General features: G+C 34.2%; 1 protein-coding gene across 10 annotated transcripts in view; it reads right to left on the bottom strand.

The window, feature by feature from the left end:
- The window catches only part of ASCC3 (activating signal cointegrator 1 complex subunit 3), a 283374-nt gene that overhangs the window by 153082 nt on the left and 106908 nt on the right, over positions 1-23384 (bottom strand). For all 10 annotated transcript variants that reach the window (XR_003991912.1, XM_030489984.1, XM_030489983.1 and 7 more), the window contains 2 exons: positions 14360-14524; positions 3045-3221 (listed from right to left, as the gene is read on the bottom strand). Coding sequence is in view for 9 of the 10 variants with exons in the window: in XM_030489984.1 (XP_030345844.1) it covers positions 3045-3221; positions 14360-14524 (342 nt within the window). In the remaining variant the exon portion in view is untranslated. The remainder of the gene's footprint in view (positions 1-3044; positions 3222-14359; positions 14525-23384) is intronic.

Here is a 23384-nt window from a genome sequence, read left to right as displayed (position 1 = left end):
CATATCAAGCAATTTACAGTGATCCATGGATGAAAAAATGTGATTATGTAATTACATTTACAGTATACAGATTCCCATTCTTAACAATATCATTTTGGTATTCTTAAGTTCACAAACAGAAAACGAAAATAAATAGACAAAATATGAGTAAGGGCAGTGGATAGAAAATTTATTGCATGACTTTGTTGGTGTTTTTATTGACCAGAGAGATGTAACCCAGTTCTATTCTTCTAAATTATCTGTTTCACATTAAGGAATCTTATTTCTACAGGATATAGATGAAATATCCATTTAATACATCATCTTACCTAACATTAAGTCCTTCCATTTGGTAATATAAAAATAGATTCTATACTGCAGATACACATATCCAGGAAATTACTGATTGTCAAGTTTTTTTGTCACAGAGTTGTTTTTTTTTCACAGTTGGGTCATGCATGGGAAACAGGGGGAGTACTGTATACAGAGTTTTCCACTTATGGATAAATAAAATGTTTCAGGAAGGTTCCAAAATAAAGAGTTCAGTTGAAATAAAAAAATATTCTTACAGCTGAAGACTTTTTTTCTTTCATGCAACACAATATAAATAGCATGTATCTACTTGAATGCAGTTCAGTATTATGGTTGTAACAAATAAAAATAAATAAATGAAGTTCAAAATCAGAGCAATCACTCCATTCTTCATTTGTGCATTTATCTTTTACAACGAAATATTTTGACACAAAGAAACGTTTACAAGAGCAAAGCATGTAAAAATTTGAAAATGGAATTTCAGTACTTGGAGTTCTCTAGAATAGTTGAAAGTTGACAATCACATCTTTAAAACAGCTTTAGAGGGAATAGGAGAATCCTACAAGTACAGTAATAAAAAGATGAGACAATATGGACATATGTGCAAGAGACAGGTAGCCAGTCTAATTATTCTGAAAATGAGAGGTCAGCATTTTAATTAATTTTTTTTTAAATAATAACAAGTAAAAATCATTAAGGAGAAACATACATAGGCAGTGCATAAACACACGAGCATATATACATTTACACAGATACAAAGGTAACTTTATATATTCTTTGCATTTATACCTAAAGAGGAAAATATAAACATGCACCAAGAAGAAAACCTGACATTAAAAAAAAAAATCTGACATTAACAGACCTCCAACTGAAGAAGCCAAACTTTAGTCTTGGCCCCATATGCTCTAAGATTTTCAACGTACAGAATTTTAAGAGCTTCCCTGGTTAACTTTTATGCATAATAAGCACACCATGCTGTTCTCGCCTTTCAAAGCTTGACTACAGTTTGCACACGATTCCACAAATCACTAATCAGCTCCAAGTTTGGGGGAAGTTTTTTCGGATAAAGGATGTCAGAAAGCTGAGGCAAAACATCTACCTAAAGTAACTAACAGTCTTCTACTTCTTTGCAACTCATCAGTGTGGATACAGACATTGCATTGATTGCATTTGCTGATGTTCTGCAAGAACTCTTTTTGATTCTGTGAGTTCTTACATAGCTTTCCGCCTCTCACATAGACCAGAAGGATGTTGATATTACTACTTTTGCAGCTTTAGCATTAGTATTATTCTGAATGGAATCCTTTTTCAAAGAGGCTTGATACTTTTACTTTTTATTTGCTATAAAGTGTATGATCTTGATTGCAAAATATATTTTACCCTATGAAATCTGTAATGACATTCTTCAGAAAAGCAAAAAGTTGTGGTGTTACCAAAACAATCTGCCAGGTACTCCTATTTCAGAACAAATACTACCTCCTAGTATTACCTCATCTCCACGTTTGGTCTTTCTTAGAAAACCTAACTGTTTGAGATTTTATAGGATTATCTGTATATCTATCTGATTTTTAAATCACAACTGCATTCTAGAGTGAGTATAAAGAAATGGAGTCTTTACCACACAGTGGAAATAAACTAAATATTCAAAATAAAGTATCAGGAAAAGATTAAAGAAAAGCAACAGCAAGCAACAGTGAACGTACTTGAAACAATTAATGAAGGTTAAAATATGCAAATCACGGTAAGCACCATATGGTAAACTATTCTTGTGTGTATACACTTGAAATGGCTCCCTACAGTTGTAAAATAAGTTTCTTTCCTGCGCTGCAGATGGAATGAACTACTTAAATTACCTGGTAAAAAAGGCAACGTCCATTTAAAAAAACCTAACAAACAAAATCCCTGGTATTATTGATTAAGCTATGAAATTAACTTTTGATTGAAAATGTTTTGATTTCTATTAAATTAAATCACAGCAGAGTAAGATTTTCTAAAAGCCAAGTTATATAAAGCTATATAGTGGGGTGCATGCAAAATCTTCAAGATAAGTGTTTGTATTAATTCTTGTATTTAAAGAAGAATTAAAATTTACATGTCAAGTGGCACTGCACTTATGATTTTTAATAAGAATATTATACCTGACCATGGCCTTACTGCTTCCCAAAATGAGCAAGAGCACAAAGAAGCTTATTTCAAGACCACTTTAATGTGTTTTCTATCAAATGCAGACATATGGTAGTTAATGGCTTAGCATGCTAAGGTTTTCATCAGCAACTTGTATCCAACTAATATTAATGCCTGCGATGGTAGTGTATATATCTGTATCTATCCCTCTCTCTCTATATATCCAGATTCCATAAATAAATATTACATTCCTCATGCATCCTTACAGCCAAGCAAGAAGCACCAGTTTTTCTAGCAAAATGGAAAACTGAAATGAGAATAATCAGCTGTTACAGTGAGTCTGCAGTTGAGGGTGATGATTTCTCCTTCATCAAACCAAATTTAGTAGCAAAGCAAAGGCAATGCAAAGCTAGATACCATTGTATCCAATAGTCAACAAAGCCTATTTACAAGACTGTAAATGAAGGAAACATGATTCTTACAGCACCTTTCAATTATGTATATCTTTATACACAACAAAATACACTTCATGAAAGACCTGTAGCATAATAAACCAGTATCCTCTACACATGCATACATTAAGTATGATCAAAACAGCAATCCTCTCTTTGGCATTCATGATTCTTTACCTTATTGGTTGTCTTAATTCCTATAAAGGTTTGCCCCAGTGGTACAGGTCGGAAACGGCCATCAAAGTAGAATAGTCCAATGTAGGGATTGACGTGTAGAAATGTAGCCACATCAAGATAATTGGGTAATGTAGCTGAAAGGCCCAAAATCCTAATCATACTTTGCGTAGATTCAACCTATTAAAAAAACAGAAAACCTGTAAATGATCCAAGTGTTTTAAGCCAAGATATCAAGCAGAGAGTTTTAAACCATCCCTTATATAACAGTAGTGTGAAAGAAGCAGTTAATACTTTCTACAAAAGGTGAACAATAGATGTGAGTTAGTGATTATCCCGTATTGGAGAAACCAAAGCACTCTGCAATTCCATCAAATCTTGCTTATTCGTCTTTCTATTTTATTGTACTTTTGCCCTCCAGAAGGTTAGCAGTCATTAACTGGCATGGAGGAACAATAGCAGTAAAATGGGTTTTGTGTTAAGAAGGGGCAGTCCAATTCATAGGCAAAACTAGGACAGATAATTTGGTATTCTTTCTTTCTTAGTCCAAATCACAGCACAATTCTGAAAAGAAAGAAGAATGTAGTTCCTTAGTCTTGGCTTTTGCTTAGACCTTTTCACAACTCCCTTATATAAACTATCCTGCTCCTCTGTAACATAGGTATTTTTCTTTTTATTTTTCTTTTTTTTCTTTTTTTTTCTTTCTTTTTTTTTTTAATCATTATAATTCCCCAAGTATTTGCATTGCATGCCTTCCAATTCAACAAGGGACATAAATGGTGCTTCGTAATTAAATACTTTGTTCCATAGAAAAGCTTGCATATTATATGTATTTCCAGGTAATGTTCAAAAAAATGAAACCAGCCAAAAGACTTGAATTAAGAAAGTACGCAAGAATTTTCCCATTTCCTCTGGAATACTAAAAGCTCTGTAGGCTGGCTCACAACTTTCTTACTACATAATTATTGGCAAGCAAAGTTCACAGTAATTTTTATCAAAAGGCTGAAGCCATATATGAGGTTCTCAATGTCTCATGATGGTTGGTAATTTCCACCTGTCTAAGTCTAGTCAAAACTATGAAGTTTTTATTTAGAATATAGATTTTGAATCACTCAGGTGTTTGACTTAAAGTGAAAGGAAGAGCCATGTAATTAAACCAGATGAATTAAAAGTTTTCAAAACAGACGATTAAAAAGTATTTGAAGAGCATTCTGAAGGAAGATGAAAGACACCACACCTAACACAGACCTGGTGAGTAACAAGAGCACCAAAGTAATAAACCAAATCCCAGAAGAAACCACCTCTCACAACTCCACAGACATGAAGCAGACAAAGTAAACCACTTTGTTGCCTGGCAAAAAATCTGGATGCTCAAACTATGGATGTAACCAACTAAATGACAGAAAATCTTTTGACTGACTCTTTTGCACTTATACAAAGATCAGCTTTGCAAAAGGAAGCCCCTGTGCAACAAAATCTCATATGTAAATGCAACTTTTGAGATGACTGGGAGAAAAGAGAGATTTCATTTTAAAAAGTCTTCCATCTGCTGGGAACAAAAGCACCTTGAAGAGTAAAAAGAAGCATTACCATTCCTTACATATTTTTTTAATGCTGGATTTGGTGGGGTGGGGTGTGCACGAGTGTGTTGTGAGTGTGTGTTTTTCTTTTTCACTTGTTTGGTTTTTAGGGTTTGGTTTGGTTTTGCCTCGGTCCCCTGGAATATCACCTCCTTCTGCACTGACCTTGGTGTCTGTGGGGTACTTTCTCACACTTTTTTTAAAAAAAAACAACCCTTGAACCTGAAAGAACAGTAACCACCTGCTGATATATTTATCCTGTACTTTTTTCACAATCACCCGATAACAAGTACAAAAATCTGAAAGTGTAACTGAACTCCAATCTTGAAAACATTATTTGATTTTGCTAAATTCAATAACAACTTCCTTCAAATCTCCTGAGTCTGAAAGCACTAGTTTGAAAATGTGCTCAGTTCCATGTGAAGGTAGGAAAGCATTTCAAGTATTTAAACAATTAACAAGAACTCTGCTTAATAATCATGGAAGTATGAATTTTTACAGCAATTAACTGCAAGCTGTTTGTTCAGAGTTTTCTTTCAAAATATAAACAATGCCTAGAGAATAGTTACAGTTTACTGAGACTTGCCACTTTCAAAACCTTTGTAAAAAGAAGCCATTTAACTTCACCGATCTGGCAGTTAGCCCTGCAGTTAAGGAGATGATGGAAAACCCTGAATTACAACGAATTACAACTCCACATGAAAACTGCAGCAGAGAGTTAACACAAACAGGTTATTAAAATTACTAATATGGACAGTGCATTTTAAAGCAAGACACATTTTTGCATATTTTACATAATACCTCACATATATTTGTGCATATGTGTATAGTGCCTACATATTTTTTTCTCCAGTTATAAATCCAAAATTTACAAATTATTTGGACAATTAGGTTTCCTATTTGTATCAAGCTACAAAAATCAACTCAGAATGCTATATGAAATCAGGCAATAATGTTTTTTGCTCTGAAGTAACATTTTCTTAGTCTTCATAATTAAATAAAAAATATTATAGATCTAAATCATTCCATCAATTTCTCCAATTCCTTTCAAGGCCATCCAAACAACAACAAAAACCCTTTATTTTTTACCAACTACTTATATATCCAATTAGCAGCACAAAATATCAATAATTAATATATATCAAAAAAAAAAACCCAAGAAAAAAGAAGTAAAAAACATTTACCCTAAAAGACAAAATGTATCATAACAATTCTTCCAATTACTTTATGCTCGCATCAAATTCAAACTGTAAACTAAACCCCTATGTGTCTGCATATCACCACATACATATACAGAGTTTGTTTATTCTTTTAATTATACATGCCAATATACAAAGAGCAGTGACTAAAACTGTGCTAAACATAAAAGTTAGAAAAACAAATTACCTGAATATGCAACCATAACACATACCTACATACTTTATTTTGCATTTTGTCTGAGATTATGATGCAGTTATTCATCTATTATTCCTCTATTCAAGCACTACAGATACTTTATTTTTTGTAATAGCTTTTAGAATTCTAACACATTTTTAGAACAGACTTCTCTGCATACATTTTTTCAACTACTTTTCTGATTTTCCCTTGAAAAGCAAGCATTAACATGTTTTGCTCTCAGATGCTTCTAAAGAAAATAAGTCTTGAAAGTGTGAAGATGCCCTTTGTAAATACAGTCCATTCAAACATTAATATTTTTCTTGTGCTGGATCACATATTATTTGCTCCTAGAAGTCCCATTTAGAGACTATGCCTTTATAATCAAGACACTGTGAACATATATTCTTTTCCTGAAATTGCAGTAAAAATTACTGAAAAGACATTTTGGATGACAAAGTTCTCTGCATCACTGGCTGGAGGTACACAGCTAAGTGCATTTTCTTCACTATTGGCACACAATCTCAAACATTTTAATCTTCACATGTGTTTAATCATTTCAGTAAAAATATAAGCACCATTTGGAACTTTCTTTGGAAAATTGAACTAAAGAAATTTTATTTCTTACACTGGAAGTAAGAAATAAAATTGCCATAACTATATTTAATTGACATATCTAATCAGTATATCTAATTCAGAAGCATTCATGAGGGCATGTGGACAACTGACAACATGTTCACCATACACATTCGCAGAACACGATTACCACACCATGAAATTCCATGTACACAGAGAAAAATAAACAGAAGATAGCTTTCGAGTACCAATTTCCACACTCCAGCATCATCTACGTTTACGCTGTAAATGATAAAGGTACAGGTATGAGAAGGGCCTCTCTAGACTGTAAATCAATCACAGCAGGATAATTTTCTCCCTAATAGGTTTTAAGATTTGCATATCATCTTATTACATTACAGCTGCCACTTGAGAGCATAGAGACTATGCATAGTGATACTCTTTTATCTGACTTCTAAAGTTCTTCCTGAACTTTGTGAACTTGGCAGTCTTCCCATTTCCATGTATTAAAATATCACATTCACAGAATGAATTACAATCAAGCTGGAAAGCGTATCCCTGATTGTTCAACTCAAGCACAGAATAAAGTAAAGCAGACAAGTTTATATATTCTAATCTTTGAAGAATTGTCCACTGGTTAGAAATTAATCTGATATTCAGATGACCCAGGATCACTTTAACAGTCATCTTCAGTCAGTCTATATGCCCTTCAGATGTACACAAGACAAGATACGCAGAAAATTAGACAGAAGCATTTCTTAGTTTTTAGTCTACACGTCCAAGAAGACTTAGAAACTTAGGCTCCTGAGTTCCCTACTCAACAATGGTAAGAATGAAGCACTGTATATGGGGACTTACATTAGTTATTAATTAGATACTACCCTACTCACAGTCTAAAAGTCTCAGCCTCTCACAAGATCTGTTTTTCCCATTATTCAAAAAAAGGAGAAAGAGAAGGAAAAAAACACAGAGAAATTCTAAGAACATAAAGAAATAAAGTTAAAGGTGTTTCAAAATGACTAAGAATGACTAGGAAGTTTGTTAGAATGTTTCACCAGTGTATACTTGTTTATTGATATCTTGTTTACTGTCTAATGAAGGAATTAAGAAGTTGTCCATCAGTCCACATAGGTGGTAATTTCCTAGTTTTAGGAATAAAAATGGAAAAACCAGTAAAATTGCAAAATCAAAAGTACACAGTAAAAATGCAATTACTAATACTGTTTTGAAGATTCCACATAGGACATTATCTACAACTCAAACACTTTGCAGAGAATGCATTTGTTACTAGGCAACCATCTAGTTAAGTAATTTTATAAATGAGTTTTATTCTGCTTCCAATGAACCCTGAAAATACTGTGCTCTCAGTCCTCCATTTAGAACATATTTAAAAATCTAGAGGTACTGAAAAAATGTAACCATGCAGAAAGCACTATTAGAAGCCATATTATTTTCCCTCAGTGAAATATTAAGTATGCAATACTTTGCCTTCAGAAATTACATTTTGAATATACCTATTAAGAGATTTCTATGCCCTGCACAGTGCCAGGTCAGTTTTTCTTGAATGACAGAATGTCTTTTCAAGCCATGTTTACTGTTCTGTTCCCAAACTAAGCAACAAAAAGAAATATGAACCTTTCTACAATTTAACTGCTTTACCATATTATGAAAGAACATAAAACATATGACAATCACTATTACCTTTTAAACTTCATGGATATATCACAGAAATGGAAAAATGTTCACATATCAATAATAAAAAATGACATGCAGAATGACTTCCTGACATCACTTCCATGCAAAGTAACAGAAAAGCTTCTGAAGATTAATTCAAATATCTCATACATATAATTTTCCAAACAAATGGAGATGAGGTTTTGTTTCAAAAAAGTCTTTTGCTTTAAAAAAGTCACTTTTACACAACTACAAGGTTGACAGAAAAGATAACAAGATAGATCTAGACTCGTGTAAGGCATTAAACATATGGCTGCACAACATACTGTTTAAAAATAACATCACAGAATAGCAAGAAAACATGTATTAAATTTATCACAAGCTGATGAACTAACAGATTTTAAAGAGAACGTATAATTGAAAAAACAGCAATTAAAAAAAAGATGCCTCTAATTGCTTTCTAAGCCTGATTCTATTCAAGAATTTTGTCCATGATATGCAGTAAATAAAAAGTAACTGGTGACAAGAAGCACAGGTGACTGGCAGAATTAATATAACTGATGTGTGCATCAGCCATCCAGATAAATCTAGGTTCATGGTCCCATTCAAACTAAATTTCTTTTAATTTAGTTCATTCCAAAACAGGCCACAGCTGCAAAATGAGACACTATTCTCAGCAAACATTCTTATAGCAACAAGTGAATCCTGCAGGAACTATAAAGAGGTTTGTCTGAGGACTTAATGAACAAGCATCTGAATGCAAGCTCAGAAGATAATGTGGTAGCAAATTAAGTACATGCAATTCATAGAGGTATAAAGCGGATAAAACTGATTAATAGGAGGAAAACACTCTACCTTTGTATATGCCACAACCAAAACTAACACAACAGCTCTATACCCAGTTTTGTTGATATGTTTTAAAAATATAATCACGAATATAAGAAAGTCCAGTAAAAAAGCTCCACAACACTCTAGTTAGAAACCAAAAAAGTACTGTAGAAGGTTTCAGTAAGCTTGTTTGATTTATCCTGTAATAGAAGATGCTGAGAAACTTGATCAACCGATATAAGGAACATCAAAGAGACAAAAGACTAAGAGCAGTCACTCAAGATAAGAAATGAAGAGCCAAATGAAATGCAAATGCCATTCTAGCCCCAAACAACACATATAGGAACTACAGTGAGCTACCATTAGACACAAAATATATAGGTCTAAGCAGCTGGTTTTAGGTCACTATCTATCAGCGTTTTGTTTTTTTTTTTTTTTAAACTGCCCAGATTTTCTTAAGCAAGAATGGGATTCCAAGCACCTAAAAATTCTTAATTAGAAAACAATCAGGCATTTAGCTTTGGGTGAGAAACCTCTGAACTTGTTTGCTTTTGCTATCTAGTAAGGAGGTAAAAGAGAGAACCAAAGAGAAAAAAAGAAGTAGAGGAGATAATAAGGGACTAGAGATACTGAAAATGGATCCAGAGCAAGGAAAGCTACGTGATGGCTGAGAGGGAAAGTTTCTTAAATGAGGTGTCATGAGGAAAGAAAGCTCAGAAAGGAAACACGAGGATTTCCAGGGGAAAGAGAACTCCTCCACCACCTCGTGGTCACTGCAGCCAAGGCTGCCTTTGATCTTCACGTCCCCAGTGAGCCTCTCCCTTTTTGGTGAGTATGAGGTACAGCAGAACACCTCTCCTTGAGGGCTGCTCTATTGCTTGGAGGAGGAAGATCTCATAAGTGCACTCCAGCAACATCCCAGATTGCTTGTCCTGCTGTGTTGTCCACCTATTATTTATCTAGCAACTTTACTGATCTAATACAAAAACATAAAGCAATTTCAAGTTAAATTTGAAGAATGACACTGATGAAAAGAGTATTTGTGTGTCTAAGATGGGAGCTTTGGTTCCCCTAAATCTGAGAAATCTTTTACTATGGATTTTCTTTTATTTAATTTATCATTCACATAGTTGAGAGGAGGTATCAAAACTGATGTATCACTCAAGTATAATATTCAGTATGTATTTTCTGAAAAAAATACCCGAAAGCAGCAAGGAAGTCATCAAAATCTCTGAGTAATCATGACAAAATAATTCAGTGTCCTTTAAAAGCAGTCATTTTTTTTTTTTTCTTTCAAGCTAATAAGCTTACTAGATATTACAGAAGTGTGGAAAGTTTTATTAAAAAGTTTAAGCATTTCAGTTTTATATCTGCATTATGCTCTTCACTAAAACTTTAAACTTCAAAGCTATAAATTGGATTCAAAGAAGATGTTTGATGTTATACCTACAGTATATAAGTGAGCTCAAAGCAATTTTCCCACAAAAATGTTTAGCAAAATCAATTTAAATCACTTGCAAAAACATTCTCTAGAATTTGAAAAGTGCAAACATGCACAAATACTGTTCATTCTGCTGTGAGTAAAGCTGTCAGCAATTCCAATATATATGCTCCTTCCAAGTTAAAAACCCCACCTGATTCAAAAAAATGCTGTAAGTTAAAACGTACATGTTAAAAGTCTTACAGTAAGTGGTGTGACTCAGTGTTCATCTGGGGGAAAGTACAAAAATAATTCAAATATTTTGAGGTACAAATTAGGACAGACCTACTAATGCACCAGATATTCCTGTTTTGAGAAGGTCTCAAAACATTCTTTTCTGGCACAGTTACAGACCCAGGTAGCCACTTGAACACTATTTCTTACAATGAAAAAAGGAAAAAAAATAAAATAAAAAAAAAGGATGTTGTCTATTTGTGTATTTTTCCATCATCCAACAAAACAAGAGAGATGGTTTTCTATAAGACAGGATAACAAGCCCTGCAAAATATAGAAGGCACTACATCACACATTGTTTTCTGCACAGGAATCAGGACATCGAATTATATACAAGCTAAGGAAGTTTGATCCAGATGAAACTATAGGTAGACACAATAATTATAAACAAGCTATTAGTGATTTACTGAAAAGGTTGAAGTAGTATTTCAAGGAATTTATCATAGTTCTGTCCTGAAAGTGATACAAATGACTGTTCCAGGCCAGACAAAAAAATCCAACTACTTCAATTCACTGTCTCCCACAGTGGTCAAAAGGGACAGTATTGAAATCGGGAAAATGTCATCATGGAATCATAGCATGGTTTGGGTTGTAAGGGACCTAAAGAACACCTACTTCCAACCTTCCTGCCATGGGCAGGGACACTTCCCACCAGACCAGGTTGCTCAAAGGCCCGTCCAGCCTGGCCTTAAACACTGCCAGGGATGGGGCACTGATGACTTCTCTGGGCAACGTGGTATTTGCCAGCATAGCCCCTGGTTACTACAGCCCTCAGTTTGATCTAAGGGATATTAATATGCAATGGATTTTAGCTTGAATTACTTGTCTAATCACTTTCTGAGTTCCTCCACTACAAATTAGGAAAAACTACTCAATATTTCTGATGTTTTAAATCAGTATACAAATCAAGCAATTGATTTCAGCAATTACTGAATTACTGCAGTGGTGTAATTGACATAAGGACATTTTTGATTGATCTTGTCAACATTTGGTTTTTTGTTTTGGTGGGGTTTTTTTTTCTTTTTTTTTCCTTCTGTTTTTTAAGAACTGAACAATTAGTCTTACCTCCAGTGTGCATGAATATGGAATGAGTATGATGTTTCTACAGATATCAATGAAAAATATGTTCTAGAACTACTTTCAGAAAGGCTCAAGAGGAGCTTTATGTTTTATACAGAATCATCGAAGTCAGAAGGATATTCTCCACGGACAGGCTGAATATTCTGAGTTTTGTTCCTCCGAACATTTATGAATTTGCATCAAAATGCATATAACTGAACTATGAGCAGGGAACAGAACCAAAGAAATGTAACCAAATATTTTTTCTTTTGAAAATACCATTAAAACATTATTAGGTGTGGTATTTTTACACTTAAAACATCTGTAGTAGTATTGTCACTAAAACCCATTGAAATACTTCTGAAATCAGAAAACTTATGTCACCTTTTTTAGTCATAAAATAAAAGTTCCAGTAATTTCATAATTAGTTATGGATCTATACTGCAAATTTCATAGAGCTATGCTTGCAGGCTCAGATGCTGCAGTATAACATTTCAGCATGATTTTTAAAACTAGCCCTCTTATTATTTGTTTCCATAGTAAAAAGGTAAAACAGTTGTGCAAAGCATCTCCTATTTCTTTCTCCTCAGGTTCTCTGGAAGGCTTGTAATTCAAAATATTTTTGCTTGGAAATGTTTTCTACTGTATAATTCTAAATATTTGTACAAGCAGTTCTGTCTTCTGCTTAACTGTGGGGTTTTTTTTAGCATATTTTTATACTGTACATTTTCTCTCTCTTCTACTACCTTCTTGTAAAGTGGTCTCCACTACTGCCTTTCTTATCAACTTAGAGTAAATAAGGTTTTCAGAAAGGTGGTGAGATACTTAATTTCAAGATTTGTGTCTTGTTCTTCTTCCCAACTGTTTCATTGAAGGAAGGGTTACAAATGAGTAGCTTTGATTCCCGATGAATTGAACTCCAACTTGATAGGTAAAACAAACCTTGAAATCCTAGAAGATTAAAGCACCTTAGAGAGCTATTTTTTAAATTATTGTTGAAGCAAGCGACTGCTGTATTACAATAAATGCACTAAGGGTAGGATTCAGTACCCAAGACATAACTGCCTCAGATTTTATATTCCTTAAGTTACCTGCACAGGCTTGACAGACATGAAAGGAAAGGATCTATGGGAGATTTGTGTCCAAATGAAACAGAAACAGGATGACAAGCTGAATAATGCAGGGCAGATAAAATGGCTCTAGACATCTATTTCAGGCAGCTGAAGCCAATCTTACACGTCTCACAAAATTTCAAAAATTAAAAAACGAATGTGTGTTGCAATCTGATGTGAAGACAATGAACATCACAGTCCCCACTAAAATCTGAGATCTTTAAAGACAGCTAAGGAAAACAAGGTTATCAAAACCACTGAAGAAGGAAAATACAATATCCTACAGGTTAAGCTTTAGTGCCTTTGATGTAGTTTAAACTTTACAAAGCCCTACTCTTCATTATAAACAAATTTAAATCTTTCCAAGTTTAGCTTCTTCTAAGGAATTATTACTTCTGTTGTTCTTTATACAGGAACTTTACACTTTCTGTACTGGAATCCAGCAGACATCTGTTGTATTTGGTTCTTAGAGGAGCTAGAATCAGATGTTTCACAGAGCCTTAACAAGGTTAGCGTAGCCTTGCCAAGAAAAAACAATCTTAAAATCTGAAACACTTTAAACATTTAACACACTACAAATAGAGCCATAACAATACCAAATTTTTAATTTGTTACAGATTATTTTGTATTGACATACTTCTGTTCTGCACAAAAAAAAAAAAAACCCCACAAAAGAACAGCACTCTATCCTCTCCTTACCATTATATATTCCTCTTAATTCCACCCTTTTTATTCATCCCTAAATTCCACATTTTATTTTTCTTGCAAATACACATTCTACCATTGAGACCAATCTTATTTATTGCCTAACTCAGTCCTTCTTTTGTATAAGATTTAAGAACAAACCCCACACATCCATCCTTTTCTCCTTTTGCCATTTTAAATCTTGGTATTTAGAAAGTATCACTAAAGTATGTGAGGGGGAAGACCAATTATGCTAAACTAAAAATTATGTAGCAGTGCAGAAAGTTTTACCTAGATTTAAGACACTACTCTTAATTAAAAAAAAAAAAAAAATTCTTCTAGCAAAACTGCTAATTAAAAATCAGCATTTCTCATAAAAAATACTTTCAATCTGTGTTATCTTAAAAAATTAACCTATTATTTGTTTAATAGTGTTTAATTTTGCTGTTACTTGTACAGTAAGTAACAAAGTAAATAAGTAATAAGAAATAGCTCTGTAATAAATTATGTATCCTAGAAATCTGATAGTTGATCTAATACAGAAGAGATGGTAGAAGACAAAAATCTTCTTTTAGTACAGAATAGCTATAAAATGAATTGTAAGCTTCCTAGGCATTTTGATTTCATTGTCTAAGAATTTCTCAGTGTAAAAGCATCGAAATGTATCTATTCTTGGAAAAAAATACAGTTCTTTTGGACATTTTTTTCCCCTCTTACCTGTCGTAAAGTACGTGCTACTATACTTTCAAGTACTGGCCCTCTATCTTCATGCAACAGATGAACTTCATCGAGAATCAAAAGTTTAACCATCTGAGAGAGGGCTACATCACCAACACTTTTTCTTGTCACAACATCCCATTTCTCTGGAGTAGTCACAAGCATCTAGTAGAACAGAAAAAAAGAAATATTAAGCATTTACACAGAAAAATCCAGATTCAAATTTATAAAAAAACAGCATTTTCGTACACAGCAGAGTAAATGCAGTGTAGAACTTAACAAAGCTATCTTAAGTTTTACCTACTTTTTATATGGTGCAGCCACATTTTGCTGCATCTACATGTGTTGGATGGTCATTAGTAGTATTCAGTATGGAAAATATGGGAATATAAAGTAATAACTTCAAGTTACTGTACATCATATGTATACATTTTCCACATTAAAACCATTAGGTAGTTATTCAGAATCAACTCCTTATATAATCGTGTGAGTTATTTGATGTACGTGTCCCACTAAAAATTAACTGTGATAAAATATTTCTAACCTTCACCACAGCACAGCAAACACCAAAGACCGCCCCTGTGAAATGCTTTCTCCCTAAGGCATACTTTCAAGATGTACATTTTGATATCTTGATCCTTGCACTGGCAAAACAGATTAAACAACTTCCACAAGTCCTGGAAAAGGTAGTTTCCAAACTTCATTGTTTCATACAGATAGGTCAGTGGTAAGTTGCTATTACAGTGCCATTTCTTGCATGCTTTTGCAATGGCTTCTCTTTTTGCATACATCCCTAAATAATAGACTATCAAAGAGACAAAACTGAGGTACATTCAATTTACAATTGCCACAGAATTGTAGTACCCTCCATTCCCCACACTGACAACAAACTCAGCATACTTCACTTGACCTTAACACAAGAATTCAAGAAAGTAACTTTTTAAAATTTAAAATCAAAGTGGTCACTCAAAGAAAGGACCTCATTCCTTGCCCCGAAAAATTCTCAGCAGCTGTTTTAAATAGAAATAGAAATGCAGATTTCTCATGAACTATTCAACAAACTAATTTCCTATTTAAGTGCTAACTGCTATGTATAAAATGCCCCTAGAAAAAAATCTCACCCATTCAGTAATAAATTCAGTAGTAACTTGCCTGCAAGTTATGTCTATGATTTAAGGGCAATTATTTATTGCCTATTCATAACAAATCTAATGAATCACTATCCATCAAAGCTTGAGATTTCTGGGGCAGGCACAAAGCTTACCTTAAAATCTCATTGCACAAAAAAAGAAATTAGAACTGTTAAAATAAAGGTTCCTCTTAACTTTACACATTCAGAAATAAGACACTAAGATGACAGTTAAATCTTATAGATGATAATGCTTCTATAGCAAATACACTAGTAAGTCCCTACAAAAGCTTACACACACACAATTGTTTTCATCTAGACACCATTTGCTATATTCTAAGGAGCCATGGTAGATTACTAAAAAAATATATCAATTAAAAGTTTACCAGACCCTATCAGCATCCAATCTCAAATTTGACCAGACAATGTGAAACCCAAGAGAATATGTGATTCATGATATTTTCTTCTCAAACAAAATCTTGTCTGTGAGAACACAACATACAAATAAGAAAAATTAGCATTGCTGCACTAAATTCCAGACTGACAAAAAACCCAAACATCAAGACAGGTTAGGCGGCTTCCAAATGCGGTGCTGTAAGGTATATAAATGGTACACATTAATGTAGCACCAAATCCAGTTTCTTAGCATGGAAATTATGCAATGGAAGGTGTAAAAACACTGGGTAATTATGAATAATGCTTCAAGGCTGTGGCTAAGAAAAGCAGACACAGAGAACTAGCAGAGACTTACAAAACCTTTATGAAAATTGCTTGTCCAAATTTGAGAAAAGATTTCTTCCCATCAAAAGATTCAATTACCTCAAATACCACCAGCATAATATTAACAGCTTTTAGAAAGAAATTGATTTGCTGTCTCAACAGTTTCGAAACCCAGCTTGACAGACTTCACAGCTACAGAATCAAAGAATGGTTGAGGCTGGAAGCAACATCTGGAGGTCATCTTGCCCAACTCTCCGGTTCAACTGGGGCCAGCTAAAAGCTAGTTGCTCAGGAACATATTGAGACAACTTTCGGGTATCTCCAACGCTGAAGACTCCACAACCTCCCTGGGCAACCTGTGCCAGTGCTCAGTCATCCTCACAGTAAATAAGTGTCTCGTGATGTTCAGACACAACCTCCTGTGTTTCAGTTTGTGCCCATTTGCCTCTGGTCCTGTCACCAGGCATCACTGAAAAGAGCTTGGCTCTGTCTTCCTCTCTCTTCCCTCCAGAGTCTTATCCCACAGGACTCTTCTAAGCAGATCTCTGGGGAGGCCAAAGTCTGCTCTGCTGAAGTCCAGGATTGTAAGCTTGCTTTTTGCCCTGTTCCTTCTCCTCCAGATCCTTAACTCCACCATCCCACGGTCACTGCAGTCAAGTCTGCCTTTGATCTTCACATCCCCAAGAAGCCCCCTCCTCATTGGTTCCTCTATCACCTGGAGGAGGAAGTTCTCATTAATGCACTCCAGGAACCTCCTGGATTGCATACATCCTCCTGTGTTTCTTTCAGAATATTAGAAAAAAGTGTATCTTACAAAACACATGCACTTATGAATACTTTTTTCTTCACTTGATCTCTACAAGATATATCCTGATAATATTTATTCTCCTCAGAGAAATATTTTTCCCTGCACTGCCTCACAATATTGTTCCAGTCCAATTATTTTACCATCGGAATATATCAGTCCTTACTAATTACCAAGAATTACTCCTGAAAAGACTTTGTGATATTACAGAAAAGGATATTCCTGCCCTGCAATATTTGAAACTTAACATATGACTCACTGAGTCACTAATATCACTGAGAGAATAGTGGTGTGTGGGGAATGTTTCTATGTTTTGTTAAATATTACTGGGTGCATTTTGTTAGCAAATACAGATTTTTCAAATGCCTGTAGAAAATAGTAGGTGTAAAAATGTATGACCATAATTTATTAACACTACTACAGATGCAACTGTTATCACTTTAAAATAAGCCATGTCAACCACAAAAAATTAGCAGCTGTACTTCCACAGAACATTAATTAGCAAACAGTGAGGAAATATATTTAGCAATGCATATTAAGACTTTAAGGTGTGAAATACTACAAATGCAAGCTACTTAGCTAATTTGCTAAATCTAAATTGGCAATGTGCAGATTGCAGGGTTTGGTTTTTTTTTAATGTCAGTCATTATCAGGGTATATATTTAAACTGGTATTATTAATTTTTCTAAGTTATGACTAAATATTCATTTGAACTGTCTTTTACTTTGATCTTATCTTACAACAGCAATGTTACTCAAAGTAATGACCTGAATTAAAAGCTGTATTTGATACACTGTCTCATTTAGTAAGACCAGAGATCTCCAGAGAATGTCTCGCCAGAAAATATGATTGGTTCTTATATTTATTTCACAGATAGAAATTACAGTTGGAAAAAAATCCTTCAAAAACCCCCCAAATCATTTTTGTAGTCCAAAACCATAAACTGAATTCAAATATATAATGTGCTAATTAAAAATAGCTAAAGGAAAATGTTGATAATCAACAAATGTTAACAATGATTATTCTTTCAATTAAAATAATAAACAAAGCAGCATTATGATCCATTTCGTAATTAGTTTTAAATGCAGTAGTGGCATTTCTTTTTATAATTAATTTTCAGAAACAATGTATTTTATCCATGAAGTTATAAACTCAAAACTCAGATTCAGCAAAAGGATTCTGCTTTCTGTTTGGGGGCAAGGGAAGGACACAGTAACCAAGTCTTGAAACATCTTTTTATTATTTTCTTTTTTTACTTTGACTTGAGTTATCAGCACACTGAGAAGCGTGTTCATTTATATTACTATTTCACCACTTCACCTCTTTCAGTATTGAAATAGCTAGAAAATAAAGTGTCACATTTGCTTAATGAACTGCAACTCATGCACGACATTTCAATCTGGTTTTTGTATTAGGGTATGGCTGAATAGAAATGTTTTTTTCCTGTCAACTTTTACTGTCAATTTAAATTTCTCTCCGCACATACAATTCTCATTTTCCAATGCTTTTCGGATTATCATTAGTAACTATTCCACAACGACTTCTTCTACTAGTGAAAACATGGACTTATCAAAAAGTTTATTGTCCTAGGTGAGCACCAGTGCTCAATTTCACTTTTATACCAAAAAAGGTAACAGTTTATAAAAAACCAAAATGAAAAAAAAAAACTTTCAACCTAAAATTATTTAATTCACTTTTGGGGTTATTTAACCTACCCCTACATTATTTTGCATAATGTTCCAGTAACAACTCAAACAAAAAAGTCATTTTGAAAAATGAAGTCAACAGGGATGACACTAGCTGATAATTTCAATGTCAACTGACAAAATTTTGAATGACTGTGAAAATGCATTTTTCTACAATTGCATGATTTTCTAACTATTTTTGTCAGTTTCTCTTTAGTCCTCTTAGAAGCCAGACTTCACAATATGAGGCAGTTACATTTTCACCATAGTTAAAAAAATCACATAATCATAAAATGCTGGGGTTTGTTGTTGGATTTAGGCTTTTCTTCTTAGTCTGAAAAGGCTTAGGGTCTCACTGAAATCAAATGATCTTCCATTAATTTCTGAAAGTCCAACATTAATTTCTAGCAGTTGGCACAGCCTGCAGGTTCACCTTTTCAATAGTTCACTTGCAATTCTTTGAATTTTTTTGCTGCTTTAAGTTCTCTGAAACATATTTGCACATGACTAGTATCTATTTTCTGCTTGAATAATTTTTGCAAATACTCTGAGGCGAGTAAAACTACGGTTAGCCTCTCAAATTCCCATTCCCACCGGTCCAGTCCACATACGAAAATATTTCAGACCAAACTACATAAAATATTTAGTTATAACATCCCATATTACAAAATTCACTGATTTTAAGTTCTTCAAGACCATTTTCAAGAACAGTTTTCCTCTCTTTAGCCACTTCAGCCTGCAAGTCACTTAGCTGACCTTTTGTCCCTTTCATACATACAACAAGAAATCAAAAGTCAGGAAAAAAACCCACAGATAACTTCCTAATTACTATGATTTCCAGCAAACAATTAGAAAAGACCTATATCATTCTATGTGCCAGGTACTGTCAAAACAAAATGTATAAAGAACTGATTTACTTGGATTTCAAGTTAAACATCAACTGGGATGACAGAAGGACCAGTGTCGCATTTTTGTTTTAGACAACATACCATTATGGTTACAAAGAAGAGGGAGAACAGTTGGTTGTGAATCATCAGGTTAGTAAATTAGACTCTCCTTGCCCTGCTACCTTAAAAGAGGATTCTCAAAACAGTCTACCTCACATCTGTTCAAACCCTTCTGGAAGGTAAGGCATCATTAGTAAAGTAGGCATGCATGGCAAATTTTAAACATGTTCTCATTTCAGGTTTTTGCTTTATCAAACCTGATAACAACCTAAATTTTGTGACTGACAATAGGTTTATATAAGTTTGTATATCGTGGCAGTAAATACTCTACAAGTCAAACATACTTTTTGGCAATTTCTCTTCAAACAGATTTTTTTAAGTTTTTATTCCTGACGCACATGATAAACAGAATTCAACTATTATTTAAATACAGGACTTCTGAGTGAATTGCTGAAATGACTACAAAGGAAAGACTTTGTTAAATTTCTTATAGCAGAGATTTCATGGACATTCCTGAGAATAAAAATGAAACATTCCCAACAAACTGCAGAAACAGAAGATTGAAAACTAGTCTGCTGTAATGGGCCACACTCAGAAAATAGATCTTGCTGCCAGTGAGCTGTTCAATAAAATAATTTTTACAAAGAAGTGAATATAAGTAAAGGCTTTTGTGGAACTACAGAATTAGTATAAACCATTAGATATTAAGTTCAAATAAAGAATTGTCAATCTTACAGGCACTAGACTTTGCCAGTAAAACAATCACAGAGGACTAACTCGAACTGATGAATTAAAAGCTCTGAATAGAAAAATAACAAAGATGGCAAAAGGGGTAGAAAAGTCTGAAGGATGCACAAACCAAAATCTTTTGAGGAAGTCTCTTACAACCGCACAAATAGGGCAGTTGCTCTACCTCCCAAATATTTCACTTATCTTCAGCTTAGCATTCACTCCTGCGTTTTAATTTTCCTGCTACTGTGTTCACAAATGAGTTATGAGCAGTAGCTCTTTATGTAGAGGAATTCCCTGAATCATGGTAATCTAAAAGGTTTGATTGGTTTTTGTCTTATTAATAGGCTCATGCAAATGTTATGCCAAGAACTGCTAGAGATTGCAAGCTGGTGTGCAACTGCATGTTGAAGTTTTCATAAACATTGGGGAAAACATCTTTTGGGGGATTTTTTCAGAGAAGCAGCAAATATCTGTCATCAGGAATAACATCAGGAATAACAACTACTATCAACAGTGGTCAATTTTAACATTTAGACATGACAATTACTTAAAAGAACCAACCACAGCAACAGACTGTTCTCATCTAGACAGGAACAGATAAGTACTCTGCTATGGTACACAAAATTTTTCTACTACAACACACCTATGCTCACCACAGATTCCAAAAAACCACCATCCTGTAGGGCTATAAGAATCTTAATACACAGGTTCTTACGCTGCACTAATAAATGCAGTATGCAAGTCCTTTCTAATAAAGCATTATATTCTTTATCATTTATTTACCCCCATGCCCTGTGCGTGAGCACACAGTATTTTAATATGTGGTTACATAGCCTTCTGTAACATAAAAGGTAGAAAAATGCCTTGTACTTAGGCTGGATAGTATTGATATTCTGAGTATCAGCATTATTCCAGAATAAGCCTGAACACTGCCATACTGTAAGCAGAGCAGTAGTAGCACGAACTAACATGTAGTTTCAACGTCTTCCTTTAACATAGGACATAATTATATATGTCTTCACTATATCAGAATTATGAAAATACATACAATTGCACACACACATACTTTCAAACATTTGGTCCGTAAATTTGAATTTGTACTATTGTATACACCGGGCATTAATATCTATCATTCTTTCTAGAAAGAAATTGTAGAATAAGCTCAAGGTTATAACAAACAAATCCAGAGGCCTCTGCATGAATGATCACAATCATAAAACTTCTTTGTTATGGGAAGTTTCCAAAATTAAATTATCTTCCCAAAGCTGGATCAAGATTCACAAACATTTTGTGACCATATGTCATCACACCCCTGCAGCACAACAGAAACATTTTCATATTTAACATACCTATCTGAAGGCAGTACTTCCTCTTTGCTTTGAAATCATTAGAATAGCTGCTAAATAAACAGCAAATACTCCATTTATGTTATCTTTCTCTGTGGAATTCACAATATTGTTTCTCACAGCACTGATTAAATCAACAAGTAATACACATTTCCACCGTAATTTCATTCTTCTATTTACTTTACTCTCTTAACAGCCATATCTTTTCCATTTTGCATAACAATTCTTTGTACTTTTCTCACTTTCTAGTAAGTACTCCTCTTAATATTTCAGTCACCTTAGGAAAGGAAAAAGAAAACCAAAAGTTATTATAAAAACCACCTGATGCCTGTGGCTATGTGAGCATCTGTCCTCTAAAGGCTACCTCCAGTGCTCCTCCTGTGCAATGACCAGTGATGCTGGAGCTACTCATTTTGTTGTTAGCATAAAAAAGTCTGATTGAAGATATCACAGCCAAATCTAAGGGGAGGTAAAGAGACTAAACCAGCCTGGAAATAATTGGATATATATTCTCCATTGGAAAATGCATGTTAGGTATTTCAGAAATTTGCCTTTTAACAACATAAACCAATGATTAGATATGACTAGAAATAATTGCATCAATTCCAGATTAAAAACAATTCTTTCACTGAAATTAAATATGATGAAATAAAGCATCATTCCAAATATGGGAATTCACTAAACTTACAAAAAGACGTATTTTCTGAAGTGCCTCGATGATGTTGGAGAAGAAACAATTTTAAGGCCTCTGTCATTTGTATATACAATTAAAGAAAAAACATAATTCATGTACAAAATACAAGCTGTAAGGATCTAAACGCTTTGGAAAGCATGGAACCAGCCCCTCTCTCTCTTAGTGCCTGTAGCAAATTTGTCTCCACCATAGAGATTCACGATGGATGGATAGCAATAAAGAATCCTGTTCTAGCCACTGCTGCTTTCTTGTCAATATTGTAAGACAGTCTCTCAAAGATATCCTTATGTAGATTTCAATTAATATAACTTCATCCTCTTTATTGTTTTCACCTTGCTACTGGTCTTCTCTCTTCTTCTCCCACTCCTTTACACATATTCATCATTTCCCCTTACCACACTTGAAAACGGCATCTAAGAATACGTGGCTGATTCTAGAGAAAGCGTTGCTCAGTCACAGCCAGCACTCCTCATCTTCTGACAGCTTTTTGGCAAAGGCACATGTGCAACTTACACAGTTTACTCTATTCATGCTCTAATTATTTATCTTGATGCTTTCTTCTGGCAGAAAATTCACTGCAAGAGCTTTACTTCTGCAGAAATGGAGACACAGAAACATGCACTCAGTGACACATCCACTCAGAACAGCCTCTCAGTGGAATGCAGCATATCCTGCAGTTGTACAGGGAAAGCTGCTATGCTGGGGTTTTGTACAGTTTGGAAACATTTCCCTTCTAATCAGTGAGGCTTTGGAGTTTCTCACAATTTTTAATATTAGATACCTGAGATCACACACCACTTTGGCACTCTCTGGAGTAAAACTTCATCAAAACACGTCACAAGAGCAGCAGCCTGAAAGTCGCTTTCATAATGCTGCTTTTATTCCTCTTTTTATTGCACTCCTACTCTGTATGAGTTATTCAAGCATTTCACAAAACCTCATGTGAACTGGAGCTCAGACAGGGAGT

This window comes from Strigops habroptila, chromosome 6 (genome assembly GCF_004027225.2).
Source record: "Strigops habroptila isolate Jane chromosome 6, bStrHab1.2.pri, whole genome shotgun sequence".
Lineage (NCBI taxonomy): Eukaryota > Metazoa > Chordata > Aves > Psittaciformes > Psittacidae > Strigops > Strigops habroptila.
Note: the sequence above shows the minus strand (reverse complement) of the source record. Positions and strands in the feature narration are given on the sequence as shown.